Raw genomic sequence first — 15,296 nt, 5'->3', positions numbered from 1 at the left:
CGACCTGGCCGCTTCTATCCAGGTCCAACCGGGGCCTGGGTGTGTGTGAACCATGCATTGCTAGGTTTTCCTGGGTTACTTCCCCCATACCTCACTTGTGAAGGGGCTTCTCGCCTTCTTCTATAACAGCCTTTGTGCCCCTATACCTAGGGTTTCTGTTGGGCTTCCCAATTCCAGCCGCAGCACTCCTCAAACCTTCTATTCTCTCTGGACAATCATTCTCTTCTTGCATTCCTCTGCGTGCCAATCCAACCTTTCTCCTTACATCTACCACACCCTTGTCTGACTGAAGCAGGGAGTTATTCTCATGACTGGAGTCAGGTGCTCTAACTGGCGTCAGGTGCTTGGATTGGCCTACAGGCTGTCAGTTCTAGCAACCTTGCTCCGCTGGCAGGGAATAGCCCTTGCTAACACTCTTATGCTGCCCTCTGGCATTGCTGTATCATATCCCCCCGCTTAACAACAGGGTTGGGTTTTTACTCGGGACGAGACGGCAGTGTGCGTAGAGGCCCGCATTGTCAGCCTATGCTGACCCGGAAAATGGCAAGGTTGCAAGAAGACAACCACCGCGTCACTCTGGCGTTTCTTTCTTTGATCCTATACTGGAGGGGCGTGATCAGTCTTTTAAAGTGGTAAAACCGCCCCGCCCCAGGAGTAGTAGCGGAGAGTCTTCCATATTCTTCCTTCAACAACGCGTTATTTTTGTTCCCTGGGGAGGTGCTTCGGTGAGGTACAAGATGGTGTCTTCCTGAGTGAGCTGAAAACAAATGGAACGAAGAAATCCAGCACTCTACTTGTGGAATGAATAAGGTATTGAAATCTAGGTGCTCTAATTGGCCACAGCTGTTCTAGTTAATCTAAAGCAAACCTTCCTCCCTTGGCAGGGAATAAGGCCCCCTGCTAACACTCTTATGCTGCCCTCTGGCCATGCTGTATCACACATGATTAAAGATGGAAAAATATTGCAAGTTTTTGGGTGGAAGGAGGACTCTCCTACTGCCATTTACCAAGTCCTGATTCTGCAAAACTTATTGTTCTACAAAGCAGTACAGGGATAGCAAGTGTTCAAAAATTACAAGTCAGATTCCCTGAAAATCATGATTGGCCCCAAAATGATGAGATGATTTTTAAATAAGAAGTTTTGGGTTTATTTTATTTGCCTTCTGATTTCTGAACCTTTAGGGTATACTTTCCTCATGTTTTCAAGTTTATCTCAACACACATGAAGACTAGATTTTTTTTTTCTTAAGTAAAAGCTGGGATTCTTAAATATTTTGCTTCTGTCAGCTGGTGCTTTAAGAAAAACCATCAAATATCATGAGACTCGCAATAAAATTCATGAAAGTTGATAAGACTGATGTAGTGTTTATTATTGTCAGTATCTCCTTTCATTTCAAGGGGACTACTCACAGAGCAAGAGCTGTGCTTGCTAGTGTTTTCAGGATAGAGCCAGAAGTCAAGCATTCCAAGCCTGTGTGTAATATCCTTCTCAGTTAATCTAGTTTGTAGCTGACAAATCATTTACTATGGCCTTTGTTCACTGAAACAGGCGCACGTTGGAGAGAGTGTCTACAGCGGGGCCCCATCCTGCAACCCCTCCATATCCATTATTCCCACGGATTTCAGTTACCATTTCATGCATAGTAAGCTTACAAGCTGGACACTCAGTTCTGATTCTTTAGCAGAGGTTTAGGATATTTGCAGGAGCTCTTTTATGAGAAGGGTTGCACCCACATATTTGAAATACTTGCTGGCATTATCACACCAGAATATATCAAGTTGACAGTGTTAATTTACCAGATAGATTTTAATTTTTATCTCTAGATAGAGAATGTTAAAAAAAAAAAAAAAGCCATCAAATCATTAATACTCTTCCAAAAATGGGAATGTCAAAGTGATCTTGTTAAAGTTGTAAGGGGGAAAACCCATCAACCTACTTTAACATTTGTCTCATATTTGAGCTTCTACCACCACACCTGCAACCTTGTTGCAAGCAGGGGGGAAAAAAACACTAAATCTGCTCAACTTAGCGTGCGTGCCATTGTGAAAACAAACTGGTGGATGTGCATAGGTGCTGGCATGTTTACTTTGAGTCACATATTAAGTCTGATAAAACAAGGGATCCTGAGAACAAGAAAAAATTTTAATGACTACTAAAATAGCACAACATTGTGGCCTCTTTTGATAGTATCATTAAAACAGTGCTGTTCTGCTTCAGTCATTATTAACAGGCATGGGGATTTGCACTGTAAAAAATAGAGACGTGTTTAGAAGATGGGACTGAAAGATGTCAAGAGAGCAAAGGCTTGCTGACCTAAGATGCAATGATAGGATCTACAAAAGGTAGGTGCCCCAGATCCCTAAGTGGTCTCCTCAAGGATTGAACTCATGACCCTGGGTTTAGCAGGCTAATGCTCAAACCAGTGTCTGAACACATACTTACCAAGCAAGGCTGAAGGAGAGGGTTTCAAATACAATCAGTGACCACAGTATTGAAAACATTACAAACAACTATAGGTCAACACACAAGTACACAGAGCAGATTTATTATGATCAGGTTTGCTCAATGCAGTGCAATGAACAAGCTGACAGAGAGGGAGAAACCCCGCTGGGAGGCTCAAGAGAGTCACAACATATCAAGCCTGCTGGTCACAAAGGCATGTATTTCTCCTGTAAAGCTGTATCTCTGAACAAACTGTGCTACTAAAGAGAAACAAATCAGGAACTACAAACTATGTCTGAAAGGGTTTGATTAAAAGTGTTGGCAACATCCTCACCATGACTCACTGTTTACAAAAAAATCGTAATGTATTAATGACCTAGCAACCTCCCCTTTATCAGCAGCATCTAGTTTTGTGTACACACTTCACCACAATGAACTCTAATGATAACCATGCTATTTTAAGAGCAAAAGATTTCTCCACACACATATTAGTTTTACACCACCAGCTACAGGTGCAATAATATCCCCTGGGTTTTAAGCCTGCTTGCTTAAAGATGGTGTTTCCTGATTTTCACTCACTCATTGAAGGATTTACATAGACATCTAGAGTCTAGCAATGAAGACATTGGGCGGTTTAGATCGCTATACATTTCACATACCTTTTCAAAAGCCACACACAGATTTGTCTACCCACTATTGTTATTACTTCCATTATTTTTATGATCATAGCTCCTAGGAGCCCCAATCAGGGAACCCTTCAGCTAGAGGCTGTACAAACACAGAAGATACAGACAGTCCCTGCCTCAAAGAATTTATAATTTAAGTGTAAGTCAAAAGGCAACAGCTGGATACAGACAGATGACAGAATACAAGGAGAAAAAAATGAGAAAATTATGCTCAACATGATAAGCAATGGTCTCAGCACAAGAGCAACCTAGCCATTGTCAATTTTTTTGTAGGCATCACAGTAAAGGAGAGTTTTGATGAGGGATTTGAAGAAGGATAATGAGCTAGCTTTCTGAATGTTTACAGGGAGTTCCTCCCAAGTGTGATGGGCAACATGGGAGAAAGGACAAAGGTGATATGTTTGAAAATTTAAACAAGTGGGTGATGGAGGTTGGCATGATGGGTTGATCAGGAACAGGAGTTAACATCTTGATAGTGAATGACAGGTCATAGATAAGGTGGGGAAAGGCCAACAAGGACACAAAGAGAATTAGCTTCTGTTTGATGTGATAGAAAAGGGGGAGCCTGTGGGCAGAAGAAAAGATAGGTTACGTGGTCAAGGCAACAGGCTCAGAAAAAAATATCTTTGCTGCAGCATTCTGAATGCATAAGAGTGGGGCAAGACTGCATTTCTCAAGGCCAGAGAGAAAGATGTTGTAATAATCAAGACATGAGATATGAGCCTGGATGAGCATTTTATGTGCATGCCTGGATAGAAAAAGCTGCATCTTAGAAACGTTATACAGTAAGAATCAGTAAGATTTATGCATATCCTGGAGATGAGGTCCTAGAGAGAGGTCTATGACAAAGATGGCACTCAAGCCTGTACCCTGGATGTCAACAAGGATGGTAGTGTTGTCCACAGTGACCAACAAAGGAAGAAGCAGGGAGGCTTAACAGGAGTGGGAGAAGGTGAGAGATTAGGAGCTCTGTTTCAGCCATGTTGGACTTGAGCTGACTGCTAGATACCCAGGAGGAGATATCAGTGACAGGCTGAAATTTTAGTCTGGATAGAGGGAGAGAGGTCTGGAGCAGAGAGGTAGATCTGAGAGTCCTCTGCATATAGAAAGTAGTTGAATTCATTTACATGAATGCAATTGCCCAGAGATGAAGTGTACAAAGAGAAGAGAAGGGGACCAAGGACAGAGCCCAGTGGAACTCCACAGAAAGTTGGAAGGGGGATGAGAAGGACTTTAAAATGGTTAAAAAGTGAATTTTGAGAGGTGTGTCCATCTCGATGAACCTTAGTTCTATCTTCCACAATGAAAAGGAACAGTATAAAGGTTTGTAAAGGTTTGTAAATCCTTTTTCACATGTATCTACAATTATGTTTTTAGAAAAAAGTTATGAAATAAACTGGTAACTAAGTAAAGTGTGGGTACATGAAGATATCCCTGCCAGCCCTCAACTCTGGGTCACTTCCGACATCCTCCTCTTTTGCTCCTGTTCTCTTACTGTGGAATGTCTCTGATGCAAATGCCATAGTTAGGTTAACTTCCTCCACTACAAATTAATTACCTCCTCTTTCAGTTCTTCCATCTTCCTAATTAAACAACTCTACATTCTCAAACTTAGTGAATAACATGCTCACAACCCATTGTTGTGTGGTGTTTTTTTTTTTGTTTTTTTTTGAACACACTCACTCCTCAAACCCTCCTCTCTCCTGCCTCTATCTGTGCAGGATCTCACTGATTTCTTCCAATAGAAAATCGAGAAAATACAATGTGACCTCCTCCCTCCCCTTGGCGTGCTTTTCCTTCCCCTCCTGCAACACTGTCATCCTTCTCATTATTACAGAAATTTTCCTCTGCTCTTGTCCTCTAACTCCTGTTTCTTCTAGTGATCCCAGCCCCTCTCCTGCTCTCCCTCACACCCACTCTCATCCCCTCCCTTACTCTTCTCCTTAAGCTCTTCTCTTAGTCTGGCTCTTCCCCCTTACAATATAAGCAAGCTTTAGTCGCTCCCATCTTAAAGTAACCCACCTTCAACACTACTTACTCCAGCTACCACCGCATCTCCCTTCCATTTCTAGACTCATTGAACATGCTATTTACAATAGCTGTCTGGAATTCCGCTTTTCCAATTTCATCCTAGATCCTCTCCACTCTGGTTTCCACCCCGTACATTCACCAAAGTTTCAAGTGACCTCTTCCTAGCCAAACCTCAGAACCTGTACTCCATCCTCATGCTCCTTGACCTGTCAGTTATCTTCAACCCAGTCAACCATACTCTGTTCTTGAAATCTTGTCCTCCTTTGTCTTTCATGACTCTCTCCTCTCCTGGGTCTCCTCCAACCTCTGTAAATGCTCGAACCCTTTGGAGGATTCTCCTCACACTCCCTCAAAGTTTCCAGGTGGGTTCCACAAAGTTCTGTCCTTGGTGCTCTTTTCTTCTCTCTGTATACCTCATCTATGGGTAATCTCATCCGTGTAAACAAATTCAGCTATTATCTCTATGCAGATGAATCACAGATTTCTTTCCTACTCAATTGCCCATACCTGTAATTTTAAAAAATAAATCTGTGCAACACATCTGTGTATTTGATTAATGCTAACTTACATGACGATTCCTGTTTCTACATATTATATAAGCATCTAGTCATTATTCAAAATGAAAGCATTTCTAAAAATACAGCTCAATATGTCTTTTGTTTACAATATTTTCAGTTAACTGAGGTACTGGACTGAAACATGGATGATTTGAGCTTGGGATATGATAAAGAGAAAGTAAGAATTTATTGTATACTCCTACTCTCTGTTACGAAAAATATACTCAGCAAAAGCCATTATGTAAGAGATTATTTCAAAATCCCAACCATTTACAAATCTTTCAGGACTCTGTGACAAGTCTGAGAGCTTGTTTGTTTGGGGTTTTTACTGCAGCAGGTGTTCAAAGGGCAATATATTTCACAAGCAGAGATGATCAGTATTATGCCCATCGAGTTTAACTACAGGTGAGGTAATAGAAGTACAAGGACTGAATTTGCTGAACTCATTTAACCAAATGATGAGCCATTTCTTTTTTGTATCATCAATGTAGTACAGGGGTCGGCAACCTTTCAGAAGTGGTGTGCCGAGTCTTCATTTATTCACTCTAATTTAAGGTTCCATGTGCCAGTAATACATTTCAACATTTTTAGAAGGTCTCTTCCTATAAGTCTATAATACTTAACTAAACTATTGCTGTATGTAAAGTAAATAAGGTTTTTAAAATGTTTAAGAAGCTTCCTTTAAAATTAAATTAAAATGCAGAGCCCCTTGGACTGGTGGCCAGGACCCGGGCAGTGTGAGTGCCACTGAAAATCAGCTTGCGTGCCGCATTCAGCACCCATGCCATAGGTTGCCTACCCCTGATGTAGCGTTTTAGGGCATTGTCTGCAGAAAGCAAAATAAGAAGTCTTAGCAGTATAGTACAAGGAAAATATTCACAAATATTAAAAAAATCTAGGACTCCACATCTTTGACAGAGGAAAAAAGGGTGGTATATTCACTTGTACTAGACAATGGTTATGTAAACCTCTTCTTGAGAGGTCTGATTTTTAGTTGCATTGCACTACAGATTAGATTACTTTGTCTCGTCTTATGGATGAGATAAAAGTGAGGTCTTTAAGAAGTGTTGTGCCATACTTTTGTAAAATTTCAGTTTCCTATTGTACAGTGTTTTAAAAGGTACTGTGTCCAAATACATCCAAAAATATTTTTCATCCATCTCCCTCTACATTTTTTAAATGGAAAAAACTGACTTAATTTCAGACCCAAATTCATATATCAACATGGAACCCTGAAGAACCTGCTCCCCTCTACCAATACAGGAGCAGCTAAAGCCTGCAAGACCCATTAAGTCCTAAGAGGTCACCGCTAACTTAAGGAACTGAGATAGGACTGATAGTGCCTTGCAGCATACAACTGGATCTTGATGGACAATCACTCTACTTGTTGGAAGCAAGCATGCCTTGTGTCAGGGACAGACTACACCCCTCAATACTCAAAAGGCAGGCAGAGTCCCCTCCATGCTTACAGAAACACTGTCTCTTAAGACTAGCATACCCCTGAGAAGCCCGGATCATCCACACAGAGGACCTGTACTGACTCACTGGTTCTGGTCCCTAAAGCCTCCTCTCTGGCATTCCCAGCAGCCCAACTCCATTGGAACTGGACACTTTCAAGAGCCACTATATCATGTTTTTGTCTCCACACACTGACCTACTGTTTTTACAACCAATTCCCAAAATTGCTAAATTAAAGGATTTAAAGAAAAACTGTCCCCCTCCTATTTATGTTTTACTTTCAGTTTCCCATTTTGTCTGTGTGGATTTAGACATAGCCAGAGGGGAAAGAAAAGCATGTTATAAAAACTGAAAAACATGATTTGTACAGCAACAGAAACCAGTCAAGTATTTCAGGGACATATGTACTACTTGGAACTACAATTCATTTTGTTTAAATGACTGGATTTGAAATGACTGTGTCTCTTTAAATGTTTTCTTCCACTCACTCCAAAATCTTAAATATAACTGCTTCCCTATAGATTTGTACATGTTTATTGTTAGTTCAACCCATTTTCTGACAGATGTACAAGAAATATCAATAATTCACCTCACTTTTAAATTTTTAATCATCAAAACATCTTAAAATTGTTAGAGCAGCAGATTCAAGAAAGTGGAACCATATGATGGCAAGAGTGAACATTTCTATTTCCTATCCCCATAAAACAAGTTAGCAACTTTGTTGTAAAAACACTGCTGACATTTGGAGCCTTCTAAACACAGCTATATTTTCTTTCATTTAAGGAGAAATGAAAAGTCCACCGTGCTCTCTCAAATACACAGTCTTCCAGAACTGGACTAAAGCATCTTCCAGAAAGGCAAAGGATGGAGACCTCTCACTATTACAAAGCTTTTTGCCTTGCTTCCAATTTGAATTTGTCTGGCTTTTGGTCAGCTCCACTAGAAGTATCTTGTCACTATACTAATATCAACAAGGAATGTGATTATGCTACTGAATACTGAATACTGCTCTTTCCTGCCTTAGAATTTTACATCCTGCTTTAAAAAAAATCATTATAAATTAGAATTATCCCAGGACTTTGAAAACAAAGGGGCAGGGAATTTTAACTGTAAGGGTGGGAACTGTCCTAAGCAGAAGACTTACCTTAAAATGGTGATGGTTTACTTTAAAACGCTGTACCTAGGACATATTTTTAAGTAGTGCCATGGAAACCTAGAGCATATAGATAGATACCCTTCATTTATTTTAATTTATAGAAAAGTATAAAGGGCTGCAAAATTTGGCCACCAGTTTCTCTTATTTTCCATATTAAAGTTCAAATCCTGGAAGGAGCACAAATGGATGGAGCCTGTGCTCACATGGTACGACACTGAAGTCTGGGTCTTTCCCTGTGGTGCTCTTTGCAGGACCAGGGCCTAAGCAATGATTATCCCACTGAGCTTGTGCCCTAAACACTCGGTCGAAAAGGGACACTAACGGTTCCAGTTGACACCGCCGACCAGGCCATTAAAAGTCTGGTCGAAGGCATAGCAGGGGTCTGGGGCTAAGGCGTTCTCCCTGCCTGCCCTAGTTTAGCACGGGACTCCCAGGAAGCAGCTGCCAGTTCCCTGAAGCCAGGGCTGGCTTTAGGACATGTGGGGTCCGATTCAAAAGAGCTGCTGCCGAAATGCTGCCGAAGGTAGCAGCGGCAATTTGATGGCAGCTCAATTGGTGGCCGCTGGTTCTGGCGGCATTTCAGCGGAGGGTGCGGGGCCCCTCTTCCGGACACCGCGGGGCCTGATTCATGGGACTCGGGGGAATCGCCCTAAAGCCGGACATGCCTGCAGCCCCTAGGCACATGGGCAGCCAGGGAGGCACAGGTGAGCCTAGGGGCTGCAGAGACCTGGCAGCCATTTCCAGGGAGCCTGCACCCCAACCCTCTCCCACACCCCAACCACTGTTCCAGCCCAGAGTCCTTTCCTACACCCAAACTCCCTCCCGGAGCCCCCCCACCCCAACATCGCAACTCCCTGCCTCAGCCCCCTGCTGCATCCCAAATCCCTCATCCCTGGCCCCATCCTAGAGTCTATATCCCCAGCCGCAGTCTGCACCCCTCCCGCACTCCGAACACCTAGGCCTCAGCCCATAGCCCTCTCCTGCACCCCAAATCCTTCATCTCCAGCCCCATTCCAGAGTCTTCACCCCAACTCCCTGCCCCAGCCTGGAGCCTTCTCCCACACCCTGAACCCCTCATTTCTGGCCCCACCCAGAACCTGCATCCCCAGCCAAAGCCCTCATCCCTCCTCCCGCACCCTAATCCCCTGCCCCAGCCTGGAGAAAGTGAGTAAGGATGGGGGAAGAGCGAAAAAGGGAGGGAGCGGGGATGGAGCGAGCGGGGACAGGGCCTTGGAGAAGGGACAGGGCACGGGTGTTTGGTTTTGGGCGATTAGAAAGTTGGCAACCCTACCCTAAATGTCACACACTACATAAAAATTAAGCGTACCGCTTGCTTATTAAGTAGCCCTCACAGCTCTGATACTCATTCATGCCACATGCTTGCACACACTGCCATTTTGGCCTCGCTGACATTAACCACAAAAAGAATTATGGAATACATTTACCACTTTTGTTCCCCAAAATCAAACAAGGTCTCTCTGTATTTACTGCAGTAATCAACACATACTCTTTTTAATGGTTACATGACTGCGCTAATTCTTAGGCTTCGTAAACTGGGCCAACTCATCAGTCTGCTACATCAATCAGATTAATCAGATGCTGCAACATTTACTAGGGTTATAACTAGAGGACACTGTTACGTAAGAGTCAAACCAAATGAAAAATGGTCCAGCTAAACAATCCCTCTCAAATAGGTATTAGATATGTCTCACACACTAAATACAGAGAAATATTCATTTAAAAATAGAAGTTCTCCAAGTTCAGAAGCAGGTGAGTCTAGGGCCACTTTATACAACACAACATAGACAAACAAATTAAGCACGTATGTGTGCTATTATAATGCCAATCACAACACTTCAGGTGAACAAAAAGCTCGTATTTTGACTTATAAACACATTGTTCATGTCCTCTATTAGTCTCTCTGATGCTATCACAAAAAGCACCATGAAGTGTTTTGCTGTTGAACACACATTCTCTCCCCACCGCTGCCTTTTGTCCTTAGTCTCATGCCCTGGTGATCTAGGACTTGCCTTGCTTACAAAAATTCCAATACAGAGCGATAGTCTGAACACTACATTTTGTTTTAAGAGTTCCACTTCAGTGCTATGGATGGATGGGGGAGTTTGAATTTCCCAGTAAACAGTCAACGCAATTTTGGGCTTTTCTCCTCCGCCTTCCCCATACACCCTCTATCACGAGACTGATGAGCGCACTTAGCACTGCGATAAAGAAATCACCACCTCGGCAAATGGCAGAAAGCTCACAAGGAGCTCCAGGGAACTTGCTTGCCAGAGTCTGCAATTTGGCAGTTTTAGCGGCTAGTTTGCTGCAGCTCTAAGAAACAGAGATTTTATACATAGAATGTTCTCTATCTGCATCTATGAAAATTGACACACACACACACACACACAGCATGTTACTTTATAGAAACATATGTACATATTAGAGGGTCTGCCATGCCTCTATAATGCACAAACAAGCATTCCTGTACACACACACACACAAAATATAATTCAGTGCAATATTCATTATAGCAAGGTTATTGCAATTTTAGCTTGGTTCATAATATTTAGACAGTTAGCACTTCTCTGTTATTTGCTTCTGCTGAGGAAGAGACTGTACAGTAATTATGTACATCTGCCACTCCCACTGAAAAAGAGAAAGCCTTACAGCAGTCTCCTGGAGCATGCTTCCAACAGATGCTGAGATATTACAGGCCAGACAGCTCTGCTGCACCAAAACGCTGCCTTTTTCTTCAGTTTCTTTTCAAAAGGGTACAAGACCCATGCATTGGTCGTACAAACTACAAATACTGCATCAACAAATTACAAACCAGAATTACCATCCGTGCAGTCCTCATAATACCAGTCTAGTTCATAGTAATCCGCCTCAATAAATTTCTGCATAGTCAGTATCCTTCAGCAGTATAGAAGATATTTCACTGTGTTGCTGAGGTCAAGTGAAATGCAACCATGCCTCCCAGCCTTTGCAAAAAACTGAAGTGCAGAGACGCTGACAGAATGATGAAAATGAGCTGCACATTGTCAATGAGAGGCTAGAGCCAAAATAAGAAGGGTGGGGGAGAAAGTAAAAAAGAGGAGGAAAAAGGGTGTAGGAGAGAGATTTCTAAAGCAGATACCCTAGCAGCTGCTCTAATAAAAAAGCTCTGCACAGGAGCCTTGGATGGGAGTTAACAAAACCATCCTATCAAAAGGCTCCTATACTGACGTGAGGGACACACACCACCACTGGGCTGTTTCTAACTCATTCCTTTCCTCCCTGGTCCTCACATACCTTTCAGTCTAACATGTTGCCATGGAGACTGGCTGGATCTGAAAGAGATGCCAAGACGGAGGAATTGTATTCTGCTGTTTCTGGCTTCACAAAGCTAATGGGTGTCTCACAAAAAAGAAAGAAAAATTCCCACACAGAAAAACAAACCTCTATTATAATACAAACATATCTTTTTTCTGTTTTGCAATATCATAATCTTGTGATCCTTTGCCCCTTAATAATGCAAATCAAGTGCATTACCACCTCCCATCGTATGTTAGAAGCTCTCCCCAACCCAGGTGGAAAATGAAGCTACATTACTATTTTGCGCTGTTATAGTAGTTAAGCACTAATTTTGCAAAAACAAAATTAAAGATGAAAGAGCGGAACTAGAAAACCAGACAGTAATACATTGCCCCACTGGATAAGCTCATCTACTTTTGCCCTCTGCCTTCTCAGCGAACCAGTGACCTATTTTTCAAACATCTACGCTCTGTGGCAGAAAACAAGGGATTATGGCAAGCTACAGCCATTCTGTATAGCTAAACATGCTTAACTAGTTACACACAACTGCTCGGTATTTTTAATTTCCAAAATATCTGGTGTGGAGAAGGATTCACCTTCAGGTCCTTCAATAGGCTGGATTTAAACTACTAAAATCATAAAATACTTCGTTGTGGAATAGAATTTTAATAAATTAGTATTTATAACAATAGTCAGGAAATCAATTAAATCTGCAGCTGGGGGGGGAGTTATTTCTGTTCTTATATTCCATACATGTTCCTCTTACCTCATCTTTTATGGACTCCAGTGGGTTCTTTACAAAAGATTTCTGAGATTTGGAATGATATATTCTATTTACAATACATCTTTTGTACATGACTGTACAGTGCCTAACACAATGGGGGCCTGGTCTGTAACTGGACCACTAGACTCTGCTACAATAGAAATTAATAGTAATATCATTACCATTATAATAAAACATACATTTCCCTCTATCTAGTTATTAACTCCCATGACCACAGTATTTGAGCCTCACAAATATTAAAGACTTTATTACTGTAGCACTTCTGTGAGCAAGGGATGTAACATCCATTTCACAGATGTGGAACTGAGGCACAGAGAGACTTAGTGACTTACCCAAGGTTGCACAGGAAAGCAGTGGAAATGCTAGGACCTGAGTCCAGAGCTCCCCAGACCTAGGCAATGGCGACACTAGAGAGCTCTCTAGTGTAGTTGCTCTAGTCAACAGGAGGGAGCTCTCCCCATTGGCTTAATTACTCCAGTCCCCGTGAGCAGCGGTAGCTATGTCAGCAGGAGAAGCTCTCCAGCTGACATGAGCACTAATGTGGACAGTGCTAAATCGGCATAAGTTAAATCGCTCGTGGGGTGGCTAATTCACACCCTTGAGCTACATAACACGTAAGCTGACATAAGCTGTAGTGTAGCAGTAGCCCTAGGCTAGTGACAAACACCACACCATCCCATATTCCCTTAGAGAGACGAGTTGTATTATGTTTTCTACTCATTTTATGCAGTAATTTTGAAAAATTCTAGTAAATATTTCTCCCTTCCCTGCTTATAATAGAAATTGAAAGTGACACACAACACTCCCTTTTGACTCTCAGTTGGGCAAACTTTGGATGTTGCGGTTTTGATAGGAATAATTCAGGGTTTTTCTCTTATTAAAGAACTATCAGAGTAGTACTGCAGTGTCCTGGTTTGTGTTTTCATCTGCCTAGTCAATCATGCTGTAAACAGCACAATCAATATAAAAAAATTAAAGTAGGGAAACTACAAAGACCAGTTCTTACGAATCCTTTGTTATCTCTTACAGTTTGGTCCCTGACTCCATGAAGATTATGGTTTGCCATAGCCTGACATGCCTTCCAAAGTTCAATAAAACCTTAGATTTTTTATCTTTAAAGAGTAAAGTTGTAGCCAGATGCCTTTAAACCATAAACATGCTTTAATTCTACTGATCAGTGTGTTGCACGGTATGGTCAATATTTACGCGAGAATGGTAAGGTATTCACATAAACTGCAGGTAAGTAAAAGTCAAAGGAATATAAGATGCCATTAAAAAGCCCTGTATAATCTTTCATATGGAGCAGTAATACAATCATTTATGGAACAGAAGAGTTCACAGTTTGAACTTTGAAACTAACATTTTTTCACTCATAAATGTGTTTTCTAACTCAGCATGTGACTGTTATATGCAAGAACCTTGACTACAACTGGATTACTATAGAATCCATTCCATCTCACTTAATCACACAGTTTTGACAGTTCCTTACACACACACACAGTGGGTCAATTGCACATACAATTAAAAGCACTTCTAAGGCTGCACTGTTAAAACAACATTAGGGAATGCAAAAATGAAGGGTCCCACAGAAACATTAACTCAACTACTTTACATATATGCCATTTGTTTTATTCTTAATTTCCTTGCTATAGGAACTTTTGCATTTCCTGACATTTTAAACATAAAGGGCACCATAACGTATAAGGTTTTCTTTTCTTTTCCTCCAGCATTTAATTTCCTTTTTAAAAGTAGCTTTGCTTAATACTAGGATTTAAATGGTCACAATTAAGCTTCGAAGTTAATTCTCGGTGAGATGAGTAAACACTGGGTAGGAAGGGAGTTCAAAAATGCTGCTTTTTTATTATTATTATTCTGCAGACAGTATTCTGCAAGATTGGGTTAGAAGTCAGCAGTCGGAAACATTTTTATACATTGGAAAGGATTTAGCTTTCTCACCAAAAAAAAAAAAAAAAAAAAAAAAAAAGGAACACTCACATATTGCTTTACATAGCCAGAACATGTTATAAAACTAAGCACCACAACATGCTTAACAAGTAGAGTAGGTCAATATTATCATCTCCACTCCATAACTGAGAAAATTAGGGGCTAGTGGCACAATCGCCCCATCATAGTGAGAAAACACAATGGCAGAGAGAAGAAATTCTATGGAAAAATTTTCCAGCTGGGCAACACCTACTTAGTTAAGTGAAAATGGTGGTCTCACAGAAGTGGGATGGACAATTTAGGTCTGGAACTTTCATGAAACATGCCTAATCTTAGCCTGACCCATGGAGCACTTGGGGTATCCTTGGAGAATCCCTTTCTCTCTATCCAGCCCAAGCTCCTCCTCTGGGGCTGCTCATCACAAAACCCCATGTTATGTTGTATATTCTGATCACATTTTACTGACGTGGTATTGTATTACTTATCCAATTTAAAAATAATCAAATATTTGAACATAAGGAAATTCAGGCAATTGTAATGCAAGATTTCATTACCCAGCAAATATTTTGAAATAAGTTATGAGCAAATTATAAACTCTGGATGGTATAAATGTACACTGCCCTGCTCACGCTTTGGAGAAGCTTCCCATAAATATCTGCAATACTAACTCCTTAAAACTCTTCTTTCCTCCAAGGACTACAAAACACATGAAGCCAACAAAAAACATAACGGTTAGCCTGCTAGTGCTACATGCTGACCAATATTATCTCATTGTTTCCTTGTACTCCCCAATTGGTCTGTGTTTATCCATCTGTTGTCACTTGTCTTATTCGTGAGGTTACACTCCCTTTTGAGCAAGGACTGTTTTCATTCTATTTTTGTACAGGGCCTATATGGTCCATGACTGGGGCTCTTAGGCACTACAGTAATACAAATTAAA

The 15,296-nt window shown here is 41.3% G+C and overlaps 1 protein-coding gene across 5 annotated transcripts in view; it reads right to left on the bottom strand.

Moving 5' to 3' along the window:
• TRAK1 (trafficking kinesin protein 1) overlaps nt 1-15,296 on the bottom strand; it is a 190,442-nt gene that overhangs the window by 79,698 nt on the left and 95,448 nt on the right. The window contains exon 1 of one of the 5 annotated variants that reach the window (XM_032763371.2): nt 11,174-11,491. The exons of 3 other annotated variants lie outside the window; for them this stretch is intronic. In XM_032763371.2, coding sequence (XP_032619262.1) covers nt 11,174-11,237 — 64 coding nt within the window. In that variant the 5' untranslated portion in view covers nt 11,238-11,491. Of the gene's footprint in view, nt 1-11,173; nt 11,492-15,296 lie in introns of those variants that run through there. One more of the 5 variants, XM_075062529.1, reaches the window with a different exon arrangement.

This window comes from Chelonoidis abingdonii, chromosome 2 (genome assembly GCF_003597395.2).
Source record: "Chelonoidis abingdonii isolate Lonesome George chromosome 2, CheloAbing_2.0, whole genome shotgun sequence".
Taxonomy (NCBI): Eukaryota; Metazoa; Chordata; order Testudines; family Testudinidae; genus Chelonoidis; species Chelonoidis abingdonii.
This window is presented reverse-complemented; position numbering and strand designations above follow the sequence as displayed.